Below are 22376 nucleotides of genomic sequence, written 5' to 3'. Positions count from 1 at the left end.
CCCCTCCACAGCATGTCTTTTTCCTGGTTCTCTCCCTCAGCCCCAACCAGTCCCAGCAGAAGACTGCCCCTCCCTGAGCCTGGTTCTGCTGGAGGTTTCTTCCTGTTAAAAGGGAGTTTTTCCTTCACACTGTCGCCAAGTGCTTGCTCACAGGGGGTCGTTTTGACCGTTGGGGTTTTTCTGTAATTATTGTATGGCCTTGCCTTACAATATAAAGCGCCTTGGGGCAACTGTTTGTTGTGATTTGGCGCTATATAAATAAAATTGATTGATTGATGGATCAGTTTGGATATGTCAGAATACTTGAAGAGGTCATGTTGCCTTATGCTGAAGAGGACAAGCCCTTGAAATGGGTGTTTCAACAAGACAATGACCCCAAGCACACTAGTAAACCAGCAAAATCTTGGTTCCAAACCAACAAAATTAATGCCTCGCAGATGTGAAGAAATCATGAAAAACTGTGGTTATACAACTAAATACTAAAGAGTGTGCATATCATGAATGCTTGGTCTTGATGGATTTGTGAGAATCTACTCAATCTACTGGTACCTTGTTTCCCATGTAACAATAAGAAATATACTCAAAACCTGGATTAATCTTTTTAGTCACATAGCACTACTATTATTCTGAACACTACTGTACGTCCCTTCAGCTGCTCCCTTGTTTGCACTCGGGATCGCCACAGCAAATCCAAGGTGGATCTGCATGTTGAATTGGCACAGGTTTTACGCCAATGTGGCAGGGGTGGGATTTGAACCCGGAACCTTCTGCATTGAAACCAAGCGCATCAACCACTTGGCCACCAGTATTTCACAGAATTTCACAAAGCGACATTCAGATCAGATGAACATTTCAATGAAATAAATTTTTCATCAACAAGTATTCAATAGTTGTTTCCAGTGACGACACCAGTGATTTGCCCTGCCCCCTGGGACCACCTGACCTTTCTGGAGGCGGATTTCCATTTCCCGCCAAATTGTACAATCTGAAAAAATACAATTAATGGAAACACGTGTATTTTGAGAAACAAACCCTCAAGCATCACAAAGATGTTTTTGAGGTAGTTTTTCGGTGATTTGAAAAAGCTGTATTTCACAAACCTGCAATGGAAACACTTTTCCCCACTACCACCGATCTCATCATGTACAGGAAGAGCCACTTTGAACGTTACAAGAGACAAAGGTTATGGTAATGTGTGTGTGTGTGTGTGTGTGTGTGTGTGTGTGTGTGTGTGTGTGTGTGTGTGTGTGTGTGTGTGTGTGTGTGTGTGTGTGGGGTGGAATCTGTCGTCATGACTACTGGAAGCCAGTTGTCACATAACGCTGTCATTGTGTCTACATTCCGAAGAATATCACTGAACTCTGAACAAACCTGTGCTAGAAACCAAGCTGGTGGCAATTTTTACTCAAACAGCTTTGAAATGATGAAATCATGACTGACACATCATGTGAACGCAGTACCCAAATACCTGATGTTACTGTTACCACCACAACAATACTGCCGAGTGGATCTGCATAAAAACTAAGGGCAAAGATTCAAAGAGAGGCTTCACTTGTGAAGAAGTGAACCTTGTTTCATAAAGTCAGGTGCTGGTGTGAATCTTGATATTCAAAAATCTCTCCACAAGTTGCTGAGTTGGTCAACCTGACAATATGTTCAGTCCTGGTTACTGATCCCATCTGGTTATTTTGACCAAAATTTCTCAAAAATCTGGTAAAAGCACATTGTGGTTGGTTGAAACCTGGTTCAGTTCTCTAAGTGACCAGGTTCTGGACTGAGAAGCACCAGATCAGCACCACACTGGCGAAAACCTGCTTTGTCCAGTTGCTTTGGAGGATTTGTCTTGATGGGGAACCATTGATCACACCAAGGTGTCAGCTGGTCATAGTCTGCAGCAGCCATTTTAACTGGACGTTGCAAAGAGCCCACAACTAGTCACAAGTGTAGATTTCTGTTAACTGTCTGCAGCTGAGTTCAGGTGGAGATGTTGCCATGGCGCAGGGTGACGGGGAGGTTGTACCAGTGTCCGGCTGAGGCGAGGATGTGGCAGGAGGAGGTACAGTGGAGAGCGAGCAGCTTATCTCATTGGTGGCCACTGAACTGCTTTGGAAGAGGATCTGCTGTAATGTCTGTCTGAGATTAGGATGGAGTCGGCACTGTGTCTGGTGGAAGATCTCCACGGCAACACACTTCATCACACCAGCAACCAGGTCCTCATAAAGTGGCACCGTGTACATCCTGGATGTCTGTGGAAGGACAACAGTTTCCAACAGCTGAGAGGTTTATTCAGTGCCAAATAAAGACAAGACTCAGCCTCAGACTGGATTTGAGGAGCTTACGTGTTTGTGGAGAAAGGCACGGACTTGGGGAAGTTCGGGGTAGAAGGAGTTTCGGATAACCAGCTGCAGCCAGCGGATTTGAACCTCTGCATTCAGTCCACCAAACAGAGTTGAGTAACAGCCAGAGAGACTTGCCATAACACCTGGAACAGACACAAACCCCATCAGATTCCAGGAACACAGACAGACCAAGAGCTACCTCTTGGTACCGAGTCGCAGTCGAGTTCCAGTCCATTTCCGAAACTTGACAGTTGCTGGAATGATGTCTGGTCAATAGAAAACAGTTTCTTTTCCTGTTCTGACGGTGTCAGTCCAGAAAAACGCAGGCAGGAACTCAGAGAGTTCCAGACTTTATTTTTCCTTTTCTGAGTGTTTTTCAGAATTGCAGAATTCTGTCCTTGTGTAACTAAAACAGTAAAAGTGACACACTATTTACCAGCTTCATCCTCTTAGCTGCTCCAAAACTAGTCTGATCTGTGGAAAACTGAAACGCAATGATAGACCAGCTGAGTTATAAAGCCTTGCTCAAGGGCATCCCAGTGATGCTCATTAGGGTGTCCAGACAACCACAGCATCTGTCTTTACTCTTCTGTAATCTTTGGCACCCCCTTAAGGTCCACATGACACATAACAGTCTGCTTTACATAATTAAATATATTGTCAACCTTCAACAGACTCTGTCAGGATTCGTAATGTTTTCCAACATATTTTATTTTAAAATGCGTACGTCTTCCTTTCATGACCAGGAAGTGTTTTATACAGAAGGTAGAGCTTCACCTCACAGGTTGGATGCTTTCTTCGCTCTGTGGACAAACACATTAGCTTCTGCTCTCTAACACACAGTTTGCACTATAAACAAGAGCAATCAGAGATTTCTGACGTCCGCCAATCCGGATCCAGATCACCTCCACAATTCAGTGGAGTTTTCTACGGCCTAATATCTATCTGTGGTGAAAATATGGAGAGAATCTGTGAAGCAGTTTTGAAGAAATCCTTCAAAGCTTGAATAAAGTGACTCTTGATCCAGAACCCGGATTCAGATCACTCCAAAATTTAATGGGTTCCTCTGTGGCTGAATATCTATCTGTGGTGAACATTTGTCAAAATCTGTTCAGTAGTTTTGATGTAATTTCGCTAACAGACAGAAAGACAAATAAATAAACTGATGATTTTATTACGTCCTTGGCGGACGTAATAAATAATGTGCAGTTTTCAAACACTTAATGATATTGAGCATTTACCTCACCTACGAGTGTGTGTTCAGCGGCCAAAAGAACCAGTTTACCTGTGTTTTGCACCTTGTACAAAAACAATTAGCCTGTTAGCTTCTGCTCATTAATACAAATACTGTGCAGGTTAAAATAATTTTGCATGACACAGGAACAAAACATTTCAAAAATAAATGAACTGGAGCTAAGTGGGGATTTTTTAACTGCTGAATCTGACACAGCTGGACTGCTCACAGTCTGACTCAGTCTCAGTGTCTGAAGTTGAAATCAGACTCTCACTGCATCCACTATACCACAGAATCGCCTTGGATTCCAGACAGGACCTTCATTCTCCTCCAACGATATCAGCATCATCAAACATCCATAAGTTCCTCCCAGACACCTCTGGATCTCATCGGAGACATGAAGGTCCCTGCTGAGATCAGTGATTGTTTCTACGAGTTCAACACTTTCAGCACAGACAGAGACACTTCTGATGGACGAGTCCAGGCAGGACCATCACAAATCCAGACACACTGATACAGAAGACAAAACCGTTTCCATAACCATCAACAAAAAAAATCCCCTCTTCACAACTTGATGTTATTTCAGACCAGAATCCAAGATCACCTTCTTCCACTTTATAACGAGGGGCAGTGACACAGAGGGCGGGGCCTCCTGAAAAATCAGCAACTGTTTCTGTATTTGTGTTAACAGCAACACTAATATTATAGTAGTAGTAGTCGTCGTAATAGTGGTAGTAATCTAGTACTGCATACCGTGAACTAGGGGACAGCTGTCCAGCATTCGGTCAAGGAAGAGAACAGTCTGGAAGGTGCTCCAGGTTGAAAGGTCAAAAGTCGACACAACCTGAAGGTCAGGGGGCTGGTTCCCCCCCCACAGCGCACACAAATCCTGGACAGGTGTGATCAGAACACTGCCTGCTGACAGGTCCGGCTCATAAAGGGGCGGACCGGACCCGTTTAGCCAGCGGTCAAACTCCAGACCTAATGGGAACCAACAGAAACATCCTGCTAACAGAACAACACTTTATTCCAGAATTCAGGGCCTCCCACGGATTTCCTGATTAGTTTAGAGATTTAAGAGCATATCAAATGTTTTCTGCAACACAGATGTGAGTGAAAATTTTATTCAACAAACCTAAAAGCAGGAATGAATAAAAATTAAAATCCAAACTAGGTCTGCGGCGGGGGGCGCTCTCACCTTCTCTGTGGGCGACAGCGGCTTCTTTCAGCTCAGGGAAGTAACCGAGAAAAAAGTCAATGAGGTCCTGAGCAGTCACACTTCTGAACTTAAACTCTGAAATGAAGTCCTGCAAATACACACAACAAAAAGGTCACAGTCAGGCCCCGCTTCAGCTGTGACCTTTGACCTGTCTGTGTGTGCTCACTGACCCTGAGGAATACATCGAAGCGCTGGACGTCTCCACAGAGTTGAGAGAGGTACGAGACGAAGCAGAAACCCTTCTCATAAGTGAAGAGGTTCATAAGAGTGCTGGGATTTACTCCTGCAGGAGACCAAAAGAGTAGTAAAAGGAGGAAGGAAACAGGAACAGAAGAGAGGAGACAAACCAGGGGAGGAAACAGACAAGGAAGCACGGGAGGAAACAAAAACCACGAGGCAGCAAAAAAGAAAAGGAAATGGTCCAAAAATAAAGGAACAAGGAAGCATGAATTTATAAAAAAAAAAAAAAAAAAAAAAAAAACAAAGTTTAAAAGTGTTTGGCAGAAACAAAAGAGGAGGAAACATGAGAAAGTGGGAGATGAAAGAAAAGGAAACAAAGTTGTAATGAGAGAAGGACGATAAAAAAAAGCAAATGTGACTAAAATCAACAATAAAAGGTGGAAACAAAAAGAGCAGAAAGAAAAGTAGAAGACATTCGAGAAAACAGGAAATTCAAACAACAGCAAAACTAAGGAAAAGCAGAAGAGAGAAAAACCAGGAGTCCTCAGGATACCTTGGTCAAACTTGACCTGCAGTTTGCTGACAGGACTGTTGTCTCCGAGGAGACGCAGCTGTCTGTGGAGGGCGTCCATTCGCACCACGGTTTCCAGGCAGGTGAACGCCACACCTGAAGGGGGGATAGAGTTTGAACACGGTGGTGATGATGGCTGAGGTTCTACCACACGCCTCAGTAACGGCAGCAGCTGTGTCACTTATTGTGGTCAAAATGTGTCTGTTTGTCTTCGTCAGACAGACAGAGAAGGTCAAGTGAACAACAGACAGGAAACTGAGCCAAAGTGCTCAGAGAACACAGCGACACCAAACCCACATCATTCACATAAAAAAACAAGAGCACTCTGAGAGCACAGAGACTGATATGAACCACTTGCACACATGGACGCATGCTCCCCCCACCCCCTCCCCCCTTGTGTTTCTGTGTCACGGCCTCAACTTTACCTATAAATTCTGGGTCTTTTAGTGAAGTTTAGGGCAAGTGGCCGGCGATCACCTTACTATTTCTTGTTTTTCTTGTTGCTTAACGTTGACAAATTACACTGTATTTGTCTTACTGATGCTTGAGTCTGTTTTTTTCTTTTCTCTCTGTTTGAGGTGCAGCTCTATCCACAGATGGGTGTCGTATCCGTTTCAGAAACGGTCCTGTGCACCGGCAACATTTCCTGTATATTTGTTTTGTGAATTGTTCTGCAATTTGTGTCTGTATCATGGCCCAAGCAGAGGGTCACCCCTTTGAGTCTGGTTTGCTTGAGGTTTCTTCCTCAGAGGGAGTTTTTCCTTACCACTGTTGCTCTGGGGGTTGGTAAGATTAGACCTTACCTGTGTGAAGTGCTTTGAGGCAACTTTGTTGTGATTTGGCACAATATAACATACAATAATTTGAAGCACTCAGAGGTTACAAAAATGGACAGAGAGAACTTGTGACCTCGCCAGAAAGATGTGTTGGCATCAAGTTTCTGGTCCCCTCCCCTCCCGGGGTAATGATGGGCAACTTGCTTCCGATGGACTGTTTGCTGTTCTAATCTCTACACGGTTGTATCCATTTCTTTTATTTCTGTTTAACAGTCCTTTTAGTTTTTAAGTGCATCTACTGTGAATCTTATTTAACTACATTCCACCTGTTGTGAATCGCTAGCGGTTAGTATTTGTTAGCAGTTAGCTTGCTTGAGCTAGGTCAATGTCCCCCCCACTCCGTTTTTCATTACTGTTTCTACCAGTCTAATACTTCTGTTAGTTTTTCAGTGTAACTGCTGTGAATTTTAGCTCATTATTTTACTCCTGTATGTATGAATCTTAGGAGTGGTTAGCATTTTCATTAGTGGTTAGCTTGTGCTAGATTGGCTACATTATTGTATTTTCTGGTGCACAAAGTACACTACTTTACATAAATCCTGGGTGATGTTGGAAGATAGGGTGGCTGTCTTAGACAGCCGTGTCTGTAAGTTAGAACAGCTTCTCAGCTCAGTGGAGTTAGATGTTACGGGCACTCCAGACAAGGCTAGTGTTGGGCCGGCTAGCGAGCCCATTAGCATCAGCTTAGAAATGTCGGCTGTGGATGACGGCTTTCGGACTGTGGTTAGGCCGAGAAAGTCACGTAGGGCTTGGTGCTCAGTTGCAGTATCCCGATCACACTTGCCACTGCGAACTGTGACCTGGTTCTCCCCCTTGGATTTGCCTGATGTGAGTTCTTTGAGCCCACAGGTGACTTCTACTCCTATCTCCAGGCCAAAATGCTGGGCTTTAGTGATAGGGGATTCTATCACCTGCAAAGTCAGGTTACAGATGCTGGCTGATGTTAAATGTATTCCTGTGGCCAGAGCTCCCAACACTGCATCCCATCTTGCTGATGCTGCAGAAGGGAAGACAGACTAAGGAACATGACATGAGATATAGTCACATACCATTGTGCTCAAAAGTTTAAATACCCTGGCAGAAGTTTTTTTTTGACCATTTTTCAGAGAATATGAATGACAACACAAATGCTTTTTTTTTTTCCCACTCATGGTTAGTGGTTGGGTGAAGCCATTTATTGTCAAGCAACTGTGTTTACGCGTTTGAAATCATAATGACAACACAAACTACCCAAATGACCCTGATCAAAAGTTTACATACCCCTGTTCTTAATACTGTGTGTTGCCCCCTTTAACATCAGTGACAGCTTGGATTCTTTTGTGGTGGTTGTGGTCGAGGCTCTCTGATGGTAAAGCTGCCACTGAATATGTCTTGGACTTTATTTACATCAATTACAAAGAAATACAAACAGTATGGCACTTTATGGTAAATCTGTGTGGAGTAGACAGTTTTCAAAAACTGAGTGACTGTGCAAAAAGGAAAAGAGTGAGGAAAGCCACCAAGACACCCAGACAACCCAGGAGAAGTTATGGGCTTATGTGGCTGTGATTGAAGAAATTGTGCACAGTGTACGCTTTGCACTGTGCACAGTTTCAGATCAAATTGCAATTTCAGATCAAACTATCCTTGAATTTAATGCCTGAGGAACTCAGTGCTGTGGTGAAAAAACAAACTGAATTGCTTCTATTATTGAAGGAGGTTTTTGATCTTAAGAGGAGAAAGAGAATAAAATTAGAATACTGGAAAACTGTGTGGATGAACTGGAGCAACACATTAGGATGGAGGATGTAATTGATTAGGACTAAATATTAAACATTGGACATATGCCAGGGCTGCTAGCTGTGGGCAGCGGCACCTGTGTTGAAGAGGACACACCGGGAGAAATTCACTCCCTGGAGCAACAGGTCATTCAGTTTTTTCTTCCAAGGACATCCGCATTAATAGTGGTGATATTGCAGACTGACATTAAATTTCAAGAAAAGACAAAAAGTCGAAAGCAGTAATTATTATCCAGCGTCGCAGACCGGATCCCCCCCCGCAAAAAAATTGTCCCGCCCTGCCTTCACTGCGCATGCATCATTTGGGACCACAGCAGCTCATCTGAGACAGACTCTTTCCACCCAAAGTGATCAAAGGGAATAATGTGACCATTAGCCATCAGATGACAAAGTAAAACCTCTTTAATCATTCTAAAGTCAGTTTTAAGCAAAAATGAAGTGATAATCGGCGAGTCACGACTGGCACTTTGAAATGACGGAGGCACAGTGAACACAGCACCCGCAGCTCCTCTGGCTGCGGTGCTCGGATCGCTTTCTCCGTCTTTTATCATGAAATAATGCTGAATTTATATGGAAATGATTGTTGTTCAGATATCTGTCACTAAGATGCAGTGGCTTGCAAAAGTATTCAGCCCCTTGGTATTTCACACATTTTAATTTGTTTATGTCATTTCAAATACAAAAAGTAAATCAGGCTTCTCAATATAAAAATTTCTAAAATTTAGATTCAAACTGAAAGTAAATCTCTACAACTTGATGTAAATTAAAGCCAAGATGATGCAGAAGCGAAGCGATGCAAGTTGGTGCACAGGACCCTCCTGTCCTGTGCACCAACAGCATTTCCTGTATGTTCGTTTTGTGAATTGTTTCTGTAATTTGTCTGTATCATGGCTCAAGCAGAGGGTCACCCCTTTGAGTCTGGTCTGCTTGAGGTTTCTTCCTCAGAGGGAGTTTTTTCTCACCACTGTTGATCTGGGGGTTAGTAAGGTTAGACCTTACCTGTGTGAAGCGCCTTGAGGCAACTTTGTTGTGATTTGGTGCTATATAAATGAAAATAAATTGAAAATTGAATTGAAATTGAAGTTGCTTCATTGATGGTACCGCTGTCTGCCAGCCGAGTTTCCTGGAGTCATCATTTAGTTGTTAGGGTTAAAGGGTCAGAGGAGGGTTTTCATTCACCAAAACATTAAATCTAGGTTTGCATCTCAGATGTACCTTCTGGGTGTACCTGAACTTTCAGGTCTTCTTTTTAATAAAATCCTCTTCATCATGAAGCTGTATAACTGGAGACACAAAATCCACATGGCCCACTCGGACTTCATGTCTCCAACCTCCCCCGGGATCTGGGAGAAGTTCTCCCAGAGGTGGGAGTTGAAGACCTCGCTGACGGAGGGTTCCGCCAGTCATTCCCAGCAGACCCTTACGATACATTTGGGCCTGCCAGGTCTGACGGGCTTCCTCCCCTCCCAGCAGATCCAACTCACCACCAGGTGGTGATCGGTCGACAGCTCTGCCCCTCTCTTCACTCGAGTGTCCGAGACACGTGGCCGAAGGTCAAATGATATGACTACAAAGTCAATCATCGACCTCCGGCTCAGAGTGCCCTGGTGCCACGTGCACTTATGGACACCCTTGTGCTGTAACATGGTGTTCGTGATGGACAAACTGTGACTAGCACAGAAGTCCAACAACTGAACACCACTTGGGTTCAGATCGGGGAGGCCGTGCTTCCCGATCACCCCCATCCAGGTCTCACTGTCGCCGTCCATGTGGGCGTTGAAATCCCCCAGGAGAACAATGGAGTCCCCAGTCGGAACACTATCTAGTACCAGGGACTCCAAGAAGGTCGAGTACTCTGCACTGCCGCTCGGCCCGTAGGCCGAGACAACAGTGAGAGACCTGTCCCCGACCTGAAGGTGTAGGGACGCGACCCTCTCGTTCACCAGAGTGAACTCCAACACATGGTGACTGAGCTGTGGAGCAATAAGCAATGCGACCCCAGCTCTCTGCCTCTCGCCGTGGGCAACGCCAGAAAAGTGGAGCGTCCAGCCCCTCTCCAGGAGTTGAGTACCAGAGCCCAAGCTGTGCGTGGAGGTGAGCCTGACTATCTCTAGTCGGTATCTCTCAACCTCCCGCACAAGCTCAGGCTCCTTCCCCCCCAGTGAGGTGACATTCCACGTCCCAACAGCCAGGGGCTGTGAGCGTGGCCCGGGCCGCCGGGCCACCCGCCCTCGACCGCCACCCAATCCTCTCTGCACCCAACCCCCATGGCACCCTCTGTAGGTGGTGAACCCACGTCGCTCTTTCGAGCTAAGGCCCAACCACCAGGCGCTCGCGCGCGAGCCCCAAACCCAGGCCTGGCTCCAGGGTGGGGTCCCGGCTCCACAATACCGAGCGACGTCTTGGTCCTTGATTTTTTACTGGTCATGGGAGCTTCTGAACTGCCCTTAGTCTGACCCATCACCTAGGACCTGTTTGCCTTGGGAGACCCTACAAGGGGCACAAAGCCCACGACAACATAGCTCCTAGGATCATCTGGGTACGCAAACTCCCCCACCACGATAAGGTGGCAGCTAGAGGGGGAGCTTCTTGACAAATATGTTTTTTTTTTTTTTTCAAATTATAGGCCAATCTCACTCGTACCACAATTTTCAAAAATTTTGGAAAAGGTATTTGTAAAGCAGTTAAATGATTTCACAAGTAAACATATACTTAGCAAGCAGCAATATGGTTTTAGAAAGCATCACACTACTTCATTGGCTGTAATTGATTTTGTTGAACAAATTACTAACGCAATCAAAATAAGGAATATACTGTTGAGTTTTTTTATTTATAGAAAGCATTTGATACTACAGATTACACCTGGGCATTTTATGGCCCGCAGGCCATATCTGGCCCTTTGGCTGACTCGGACCGGCCCGCAAATACCTGGAAATTAAAGAATATTTACTGTTGTATCACGTTAGTGTTGCACGTGACCTCGTCCACCTCCCAAGCTGTTTTGGCTGCATGTGTGTGTCCTCTGGAGCATAGCAGAGCCTGGCACGGAGCGCCACACAGCCTGGTACTGAGCCATCACGTAATGTATGCCACACAGCCTGGCACAGTGCCATCACGTTCGCCACACAGCCTGGCATGGTGCCATCACATAATAGCAGAGCCTGGCACAGAGCGATTGCCCCATGCCACACAGCCTGGCATGGCGCGTTCGCGTGATCCATGGGGAACTGTCCATGGATCCAGCGATGGAGACTGTTTGGTTTTATATCCACTTTCGCTGCCGTGATGATGAATGTTTTGTTTTCACACTCATGCGCTCTTGGTGCGCAGACTTTTTGGTGATGGGGAAGGTGCAGATCATTTGTGACTTTTTTCCTTTGTTCTGCTGTCGTCGTGTGACCACACCTTTATGACTGAACTAAAACCGCGCTGCTTTTATTTTGAAGCCCGTTTTTTTTTTTTTATTTGTTCTTGGAAATGATTAAGCCAATCAATATGCACCGCTCCTCAAAAATGTCCACTCATGCCACAAAGGTGGATGCTGAATGCTGAATTTTGATGAAGTTTAATAAATCCAGGTGCAGGTCGTCTCTCACTGATGATCATCTGTCGGCTTCACAGCTCCACCTCAGACATTCAGTCCGACTTTGATACACTTGTTAAAGATCAACAGAGACCAGATTTCTCTCACTGAGCAAGAAAAAAGAATTGAAAAACACTAAAATGTGGAAAATACAAATGTAGTCATGCAAAGACCTAAGAACTAGTGTACTGGGACACTTTTTCTCTTTTTTCAGTTCAGTGACAATGGTATTGTGACTTGTCTTTCATATCTGGTTTACAATGACAACTGATGTGATGAAAGCTAAGAATCTCCTTGTTCCAACAGTAAGTTTCAGTTTCAACAGTATATTCAACTCAAAATGCATTTTGGGGTCACTGTGACTGAAAATGATCACAAATGTAATGAGTCAGAAATGTTTCATATTTTGTTCACTATTTCTGTTTTTCCAAACCAGAAGCCCTGGATGAACAGCGCAGTCCAGTCCCTATTAAAAAGCCCCAACACTGCCTTTAAATCAGTGGACAGGGCCCTGTACAGCGCGGCCGGGTCCGACCTGAACAGAGGCATCAGTGAGGCCAAGGCTGCCTACAAGAAAAAGACAGAGGACCACTTCACTGTGAATGACCCCAGAAAGATGTGGCAGGGAATAAATCATATAACTAACTCCAGAAGCAGTAACCCGGATAGTGCTAGAACTGATACCTTGCTGGCAGAGGAGTTGAACCGCTTCTTTGCCCGCTTCGAAGCAGACAGTCCAGCAGCAACTCCACACCCACCACCCTCCAGCACTAGCACACTAACACTTCAGGAACACGAAGTGAGACGTGTGCTGAAGGTGAATCACAGGAAGGCGGCCGGCCCCGACGGCGTACCTGGAAGGGTACTCAAAGCGTGTGCTGACCAACTGGCTGGAGTTTTCGCCTGCATCTTCAACCTGTCCCTGTCACAGGCCATCATTCCACTCTGCCTCAAATCCTCCACCATCATTCCAGTCCCAAAGAAGTCAGCGGAGAGTGGAGAGCATGAATGACTACAGGCCTGTGGCACTTACACCTGTGGTCATGAAGTGTTTTGAAAGACTGGTCTCTCAGCACATCAGGGCCTGTCTGCCTCCCACTCTGGACCCCCACCAGTTTGCCTACAGGGCAAACCGCTCCACAGAGGATGCTATCACCACAGCTCTCCACACCGTGCTGAGCCACCTGGAGCACCAGAGGAGCTATGTGAGGATGTTCTTCCTGGACTTCAGCTCATCCTTCAACCACATCATCCCGGAGATCCTGGTCCAGAAACTGACACACCTGGGCATCTCCACCCCCATCTGCCAGTGGGTCAAGGACTTCCTCACAGACCGCCCACAGTCCGTGAAACTTGGCCCCCACCTTTCCTCCACCATCACACTCAGCACCGGTTCCCCTCAAGGCTGTGTCCTGGACAAACTAGGACAAACAGACTCAGGGACAGCTTTCTCCCCAGAGCGATCACTGCACTGAACAATAAACCACATGAATCCGCACTTTTCAAAATTTCTTGTGCAATATCTGTAAACCATGTGCAATAGTTTCCCATGCAATATCATTCCACAGTTATACATAATTCTTCTGTTATATTTTGTCTATGTACAACTAAAAGTAAAATGTATATTTATTTATTTTGTTAATTATCATCTGTTAATTTGGTTAATAATCACTTGTACCTCCAAAAAGTACCTTTTAGAGTTGTACTCAAATCTCGTTGCAATGTAAATTACAATGACAATAAAGGCGATTCTGACAATTGTCTTGTAAAATTTGAATAAATTCAATTTTTGTAAGGTAAACTCTTTTTTTCATTGCCTAATCATAACATCTAGTTTGTCAAAACAATGCTATTTACTCCTTTTTACATAGGAATGAAATTATTATTGTGCAGGCTTAAGTTTACCCTTTTGGCTTGGCCCTCCACAATATTTTCTGTTTCTCATTTGGCCCTTTGCAAAAAATAATTTTCCATCCCTGCTACAGATCATACTTTGCTATTGCTTTGGGATTGGCACATGATTGGATAATGAGCTACTTACACAGTACATTTGTATGCAAATGTTTGGGCCCCCCTGATAATTTTCATGATTTTCCTTTATAAGTCACTGGTTGTTTGGATCAGAAATTTCAGTTGAATTTCATATAGCAGACAAACACAGTGATATTTGAGAAGTGAAATGAAGTTTATAGGATTTACAGAAAGTGTGCAATAATTATTTAAACAAAATTAGCCAGGTGCATAAATTTGGGCGTCCTTGTCATTTTATTGATTTGAATACATTTAGCACTAATTACTGGAACACAAATTTGGTTTGGTAAGCTCAATGACCCTTGACCTCCTTACACAGCAGGCACTGACATTAAGCTTTTTAGTGTACTTTTCCTATAGGACAAGTAACCCTGGTGGTTTACTTGTCCTATAGGAAAAGCTGGTTCTCTCCTGTGTGTTTTGTGAATTCATCACTGTTCAATGCATGATCATTTGCCAGTATGTATTTTATAAAGCAAATCAAATTATTTTATTTCAAAATAAAAAATGACTTACTGGTCCACAATTGAAGGAAAATCCCCACAGACATGGCAGTATATTGTGTTGTCCTCTTCCTTGTGCCTCAGTCATGGATAATCCTGTGTCCAGCTCCTCATAAACTTCCTCTCTCTTCCTTTCTCTTCATACCTCTTCTTTGAAGCTTCTACACTTGCAGGGGTTGATGCTTTGCATTTGACTGGTGTTTTCCCTGGTGTCTGGTCCGGTTTCGGAGGGTTTAGAAAAGACATTCTGTTCAATATATTTTTCAAAAGGCGTGTTAATCGATGCGATGTTCGTTTTCTAATGTTTCCCACCACAGCATCTTCCAAGCAGATGCTACGAACGCACACTCCATACAGTGGTCTTGTGCACACATGATACAGGGTTCTCCCCAGAAATGTTTAGTATAGCAGTGCTGTTGGCAATTATCGCCCGAGGCGGTGCGTTGCAAGTCATTTTGACTGGTTTTAGATGCATTGAAAGCAAGAATAATAGACAAAAAAATTACACTTGCGTTGTAATATCAAAGTTCTCTTTTGCATTTTTCTGTCTATGTTAAGAAAATAAATGACATTGAAAAGTTTAAAAACACATTAATGTTTGATGGACATAACGTTTGCTCTCTTCTTTAAAAATGACACACTGTACCTGTGCTGAGCTTTTTCTGTCATGTTGACAGTTTAGCTTTTTTTTCAACATTTTTGAGTGGAATTGCATACTTATTTAAAAAAAAAACAAAAAAAACAATATAACCCCTAATTGTATTGTTTGAACAAGAGCTAAATCTGGCAGGCAGTTCAGCACAAACAGCCTGGCTGGATTTAAAAAACTACCTGATAGCAGAGCAGAGTGTGACGGCGCTGTCATAACACTGTGGCGCTGCGCCGTTGTTCCATTGTCTGGGGAGAACCCTGTGATATTACGTATTCCGACTGTCTGCTGCGTGGAGAGTTGTGGGAAAAACCGAAGACGCTTTCTTGCGAAGTGCGAGACAAGACATGATATAAATGAGAAAACAACTTCTCCGGTCGGACAACGATTTACAGCTATTGCTTGTCCAATCACATTTTACACTTGTCCCGGACAATCGGACAAGTGTTAATGCCGATGGTAGCACAGGTGATTCCAATCATGAGAAAGGGTATTTAAGGTGGCCATTTGCAAATGTTTCCCCTCTTTGCATCTCTTCTAATGAGTGGCAACATGGGAGCCTCTAAACAACTCTCAAATTACCTGAAAACAAAGATTGTTCAACATCATGGTTTAGGGGAAGGATACAAAAAGCTATCTCAGAGATTTCAGCTGCCAGTTTCCACTTTGAGGAACATAGTGAGGAAATGGAAGACCACAGGCACAGTACTAGTTAAGGCCCAAAGTGGCAGGCCAAGAAAAATCTCAGATAAGCTGAAGCGAAAGATGGTGAGAACAGTCATAGTCAACCCCAAAGACCTGCTCGACAAGCCAGCTTCATTTTGGAATAAGGTGCTGTGGACTGATTAAACTAAAATGAAGTTATTTGGACATAACAAGGGGTGGTATGCATGGCTGAAAAAGAACACAGCATTCCAAGAAAAAACACTTGCTACCTACAGTAAAATTTGGAGGTGATTCCATTATGCTGTGGGGCTGTGTGGCCAGTGCAGGTACTGGGAATCTTGTTAAAGTTGAGGGTCACATGGATTCCAGTCAATATCAGCAGATTCTTGAGAACAATGTTCATGAATCAGTGACAAAGTTGAAGTTGCGCCGGGGCTGGATCTTTCAACAAGACAACAACCCTAAACACTGCTCAAAATCTACTAAGGCATTCATGCAGGGGAACAAGTACAACCTTCTGGAATGACCATCTCAGTCCCCAGACCTGAATATTATTGAGAATCTGTGGTGTGATTTTAAGCGGGCTGTCCATGCTCAGAAACCAACAAACCTGAGATGTTTTGTAAAGAAGAATGGTCCAAAATACTTTCAACCAGAATCCAGACTCTCACTGGAAGCTATAGGAAGCGTTTAGAGTTATTTCTGCAAAAGGAGGATCTACTAAATATTGGTGTATTTTTTTCTGTTGGGGTGCCCAAATTTATGCACCTATCTAATTTTGTTTAAAGAATTCTTGCACACTTTCTGTAAATCCTATAAACTTTATTTCACTTCTCAAATATTACTGTGTTTGTCTGCTATATGATATATTTAACTGAAATTGCTGATCCAAACAATCAATGATTTATAATGGCCCAGTCACATGGCACATGACGAAGAAAGGGGAAAAAAGTAAAAAAAAAAATTACAATTTGTTGAGGAAAGATGGACAAATGAGCTTTATCACCAAACAGCCTGTGTGTGAACCAAGAGCGCACATGGGACGAAAGAACAAAATGAAACCGAAGCTAATGTTGATCTCCATCTTTAAACAAAATGTGCCTGGAGCCACAGCTGGAGCAGTGTGTGTCTGCATCTCTTGAGTTCCAGGACTCGGTGCTGGGACGAAGCTCATAGCGCCTGAGTCCTGGACAAACTGCAAACAGAAGCTGTGGAGATCTGTTCGCATGTCGGTGGTGGACCCACCTGCTTTGGTTACTTGTCCAGAACAAAAGATGGATCATGTCCTCATTATCAGAATTCTCACTGTCTGATGTGCTACGTCTTATTCCAATAAAAAAAGAAAAAGAAAAAAAAAAAACTCTGGTGTGCTGTGGTCACTGCTGTATCAATGTATTACGTTACTAAGCCATATATATATATTAATAACAGAAGACTGTCAAAAGGGGGAATAAAAATAAGTGTAAAGATGATTGAATATATCAGAGCAGTAAACTGATCAGTCCGTGTGAACGCCGCGTATTGACTCCCCATGTGCGGTTATTTCCACCAGCTGCAGCTGATCCACAACGTGAATTCTGCCTTCCAGAACAGCTCTTATATAATCATCTGAATCATCTACTTGTTGCCACATGTACATATGGGCTGGATTGTCATTCCTACTCTCATATTGTTATATTTAATAAAAATAAGCGCATGCAGCAGCTGCTGCTGCCGCTGCGTTCATGTACTGTCGGAAATTACACAACTTTTTTGTTGTTTCAAATTCAGCAGTTGCTTGTGGCAAAATAATTAATTGCATCCACACAAAAGATTAATTCTTCCCTATATAAGGTGCCTGAGCCCAGTGAAGCTGACGCCCCACCCACATTAAAAAAAAAAAAAAAAAAAAATCCACGCCAACAGGCTGAGTTTGCCCTGTAATTTCCGATGGTACATGAACACAGCAGCAGCCTCAGCGCTCACAAACCGGCTTCTGCACTGTGTGAAAACATTCAGCCGGTTAAACTAAACACTAACGTTACAAAAACTAAGCAAATGATTAAAAACTATCAAGAACAACAGCAAAATGCAATACGGACAAATTGAGGTTTTCGGTAGCATTTGTTAAATTTTTTCAACAGTTTAAAAATCCTGACAAAACACCAGCTGCAGGAATGAAGCTGAGCGAAGGTTAAACAATGCCAATGAAAGTCCAGATTTTTTGTTTCGTTTGGGCTTCACTGCACTTCGTTAAGTGCCGTGTGACCGGGCCATAAAGGAAAATCATGGAAATCATCAGGGGCGCCCAAACCTTTACATACAACTGTAAGTTACTATACTCTTGTTAAGATATTCATGTATCTTGTAAAAGCTAAGCGGCTTTCATTATGTTATGTGATTTGTGTGATCTTTGTTATGTGAGTGTGGAAATCTGAAATTTCCCCATTGAGGGATGAATAAAGGCTTATCTAGTCTAATCTAATCTATCACGTGAAAAGACAGTTCCACTAACACAAGGCCCTGTTTTTATGTCTTTAAAGTTTGACCTAGTAAGCCACATGGCCTAAACATGACATGGCAGTTTTTGATCACGTAAGCACACACATGGGAGGATCACTTCTTTATCAATGATGTCAATGGATGTCTATAAAGCTTCACTGTAAACTGTGTTCGAGGTTGCTTTCCTGAACAAGTTCCCACGTGACCTTGGGACAGTGAGAACACCAGATCTGGTATGATTAACTCCACATGAAATTCAATAAATTATCTTTTTGTAATAACAGTCTTGTTGATTCAGGACAGACCCAAAGAACAATTACCCTATCTACATATTAAAGTATAATGTTCTCTTGTTTGTTTATTCAAGCAAAGGCTTTGCATATACGAGGTCTGTCAATAAAGTATAGGTCCTTTTTATTTTTTTCAAAAACTATATGGATTTCATTCATATGTTTTTACGTCAGACATGCTTGAACCCTCGTGCGCATGCGTGAGTTTTTCCACGCCTGTCGGTGACGTCATTCGCCTGTGAGCACTCCTTGTGGGAGGAGTCGTCCAGCCCCTCGTCGGAATTCCTTTGTCTGAGAAGTTGCTGAGAGACTGGCGCTTTGTTTGATCAAAATTTTTTCTAAACCTGTGAGACACATCGAAGTGGACACGGTTCGAAAAATTAAGCTGGTTTTCGGTGAAAATTTTAACGGCTGATGAGAGATTTTGAGGTGATACTGTCGCTTTAAGGACTTCCCACAGTGTGAGACGTCGCGCAGCGCTCTCAGGCGCCGTCGTCAGCCTGTTTCAAGCTGAAAACCTCCACATTTCAGGCTCTATTGATCCAGGACGTCGTGAGAGAACAGAGAAGTTTCAGAAAAAGTTGGTTTCAGCATTTTATCTGGATATTCCACTGTTAAAGGAGATTTTTTTTAATGAAAGACGTGCGGACGGGTCCGCGCGTCGGGACGCAGCCGGCGCGGTGCGGTGGCACAGGAAAAACACCTCCGTGTTGATAACCATTTGTAAAATCCAGGCGGCTTTTGATGGCTTTCAGTGGAGTGAGTATATGAGAAATTGTTTAACAGCTGGACATGTTCCAACTTGTCCTTAAGGCTTCCAACGGAGGTGTTTTTCAGAAAGACTTTTAATCCGGCTCCACAAATTTTTGGAAGCCACCAGAAACAATTTTCAACAAGCACTTTCACCCCTTTGGTAGAGCTACAACGGACCTGCCTGCAGAAGAAGCAAACAGCCAGCCTGCCGGCAAACCAACTGATGCCGACAGTGCCTTGGGATCACCTGGGAAAACCAGTGGTTCAACCCCAGACCTAAGCGACCTTAGGTCAAAAAGGCCTACCACAAAGGAATCGGACAGATGGCTCATCCAAACCACCTCTTTAAGGGACCAGCTAAGTGACCCGTTAAAGGTTTTTGTTGTCAATGGATGCAAGGTGGCTTTAATTAAATTATTTACTTAATTCCTTAATCTTTATTTCACTACTTTCTTTCAATGTCTCATGAGTAACAAATGTGTCCACAATAAACTCATTTAATCACTGTTCATAGACTCAAAACGCCAATAAACTGTTCATTTTTCTTGTATATGTATAAATAAAATGTAAATATTCCTACTGTGGTTCATTGTGTTCAGATGGAAATTTTTAGTCAATCTTATCGTAGAAGTTACAACTTTCATATCTGACACTGATTGATTTGATACTGATTAATTAATAATGTTTAAATTAAAGTTCCTATAGCTTAAATTATAGGTGGTGCCCTGATAAAGATTAATCAATCTCACTCATCACTGATCTTCAACCACTGATCTGGGTTCGGGTCACTGGGGCAACAGCTCCAGCAGGGGACCCCAGACTTCCCTTTCCCGGGCCACATTGACCATCTCTGACTGGGGGATCCTGAGGCGTTCCCAGGCCAGTGTGGAGATATAATCTCTCCACCTAGTCCAGGGTCTTCCCCGGGGTCTCCTCCCAGATGGATGTACCTGGAACACCTCCTTGGGAGGCACCCAGGAAGCATCCTTACCAGATGCCTGAACCACCTCAGCTGGCTCGCTGAGGTGGAGCAACGACTCTACTCTACTCCTACGTATAGGAGCAGCAACTCTACTCCGAGCTCCCCATGGTTGACTGAACTTCTTACCCTATCTCTAAGGGAGACACCAGGCCGCTTGTACCCGCGACCTAGTTCTTTCGGTCATGACCCAACACTCATGCCCATAGGTGAGAGTAGGAACGAAGACTGACCAGTAGATCGAGAGCTTCACCTTTTGGCAGCAGCTCCCTTTTCGTCACATCAGTACAGTAGAGTGAACGCAACACCACCCCTACTGCGCCGATTCTTCAGCCAATCTCACGCTCCATCATCCCCTGACTCGTGAACAAGACCAAATAGTCATTAAATCTTAAGATTAATTATTTTGGTGACCCACTGAATGAGGTCCAGTCCAATTTCATCCAATTTAGGATCTTAATAATTCTACTTGCTACAGGATTCATGATGCGTCCGGGTGCAGCAAAGTTTAACTGCTACTGCACTGCAAAGCAGTACTAATAAAGCAATAATCCATTATTGATTAAATTATTCAAATTTTCTTTACATATGTTTGTGGTTCCCCTGTGTGAGGTGCCATTACAGGGTCTGTAATCAACATAGAGAAATTAATTTTCCTGACAAACACCCCCAAAAACAAAGCTAATTAGAGGCTAATTTCAGCTTAACCTATACCTTCATGTATTTAAACATATTCTTGCAGTAAAAATCACCAAAACACATCTAAATTGATGTAGAAGAATTTAAACCAAAAGATACCTTGTTCCCATTATAGCCAAGTTCTTCATTTCCACAACAGGAGCCTTACATGTGACAAAACCACCATTAAACTTTACGGAGTGGCTCCCAACCGTTGGGCCAATAAAGTAAATTCACGAGCATATACGCCCAACCACAACCGACCAATGAGCGCACTTGTAAGCTCACTTCCGGTTTCAATGCAGGAGGGAAAAAAGGCGGATATTTTCTCGCCGGCTGTGGGAGGGTTAGCAGCCTGTGGAGGGGCTGTGATCTAAAGCGGTTCTGTTTGGCTCATCACACCCAGGGAACAGTGTCAAACTAACACCATCTTACAGCCAACAAGCAGCATTTTGTTCAAAAACTGTTTTGTCGTTGTTAACAGGCTTCCGTTCAAAATGCTTATGAAGTTTGTCTGTTTTCATCCATTGTGGTGTTTTCGCAGTAATTAAAGACGGCGCCGTTAAATGCATCAAACATATGCTGCAATAGAGCCTTAAAAAGTGGTGTAAAAAACGTAGTTTAGATGCACAAAACATGTCAAATACACAATCACGATTGGGCGAATAAGATAAGATATTTATCTGGCCAAACGGTTGGACGTATAGCCTTTGCCCAAACTTTACTTCGTTCTGCAAAGACGTCAAGCTGCAGTTAGATGTGCAAAGGCCCATATCACTGGAAGTACTTCAAAATAAAATCATCAAACAATGAACTGCCTTTAACACAAAGAAGTGTTTTTACATAAAAGGTAGACCTTCAGAGGAGTCATTTACAACTCCTTCAACTGCAGCAGGAGAGAGGGGTCTTACCATTGGTGGAAAACTCAAGAACTAACCAGTCACATTCACCAACTCCATGTGGAATTGATGACAACACGCAGACCCCACGTGTGTGTGTGTTTTGCGAACAGGACTTTTTTGACAGCAAGCAAATTTATAAAAAAAAACAAAAAAAAAACCACATTTTTCTTTATCACTGGTGTAAAATATATTATCAATTAGACAATGATCCCCAATCCATGTAATCTGCTTGCTGAGAGAAGTGTGGTTTTCTTCTGTTTGCGTCTGCGAACAGTTTTGAATGTTGTCATATTTGCTGTGCTTGGAGTGTGTTTTAGTGTGCGTGGTGCTTTTTTTAAATTTAGTGTGTCAAAATAATCGGCGTCTTGAAACATCTCTCTCTCTCTCTCTCTCTGAACTGCATGAAGACGATCGAAACAAGGAGCACGTCATCAGAGTCTGAATTTGATGACAAAGTAGACTTTATTGATCTGGTCTGGACAAACGAGAGCAGGTGGATTCACCGATCTGTGCGCACAGATGTGTACAGTGAATCGGACTGTGTGCTTCTTGTTCCATCTTCTCCAGGACTCATGCATTTCTGCTTCAAGTCCTGGAGCAGAGAACAGGGTGGAATCACACACTGCGCCAGCGGTCAGCAGGCTCCAGGGGCGGAGAGCAGAGGAGTTCTTGTAGAGGACCCCCCCCCCCCCCCCCCAAAACAG

General features: G+C 43.5%; 1 protein-coding gene across 1 annotated transcript in view; it reads right to left on the bottom strand.

The window, feature by feature from the left end:
- Window positions 1–1120: 1120 nt before the first annotated feature.
- The window catches only part of rnpepl1 (arginyl aminopeptidase like 1), a 45200-nt gene continuing 23944 nt past the window's right edge, over window positions 1121–22376 (bottom strand). The window contains exons 6-11 of the mRNA XM_034169018.1: window positions 5526–5639; window positions 4963–5075; window positions 4772–4880; window positions 4327–4554; window positions 2340–2482; window positions 1121–2246 (exon numbers count right to left, since the gene is read on the bottom strand). Coding sequence (XP_034024909.1) covers window positions 1932–2246; window positions 2340–2482; window positions 4327–4554; window positions 4772–4880; window positions 4963–5075; window positions 5526–5639 — 1022 coding nt within the window. The 3' untranslated portion in view covers window positions 1121–1931. The remainder of the gene's footprint in view (window positions 2247–2339; window positions 2483–4326; window positions 4555–4771; window positions 4881–4962; window positions 5076–5525; window positions 5640–22376) is intronic.

This window comes from Thalassophryne amazonica, chromosome 4 (genome assembly GCF_902500255.1).
Source record: "Thalassophryne amazonica chromosome 4, fThaAma1.1, whole genome shotgun sequence".
NCBI lineage: Eukaryota > Metazoa > Chordata > Actinopteri > Batrachoidiformes > Batrachoididae > Thalassophryne > Thalassophryne amazonica.
This window is presented reverse-complemented; position numbering and strand designations above follow the sequence as displayed.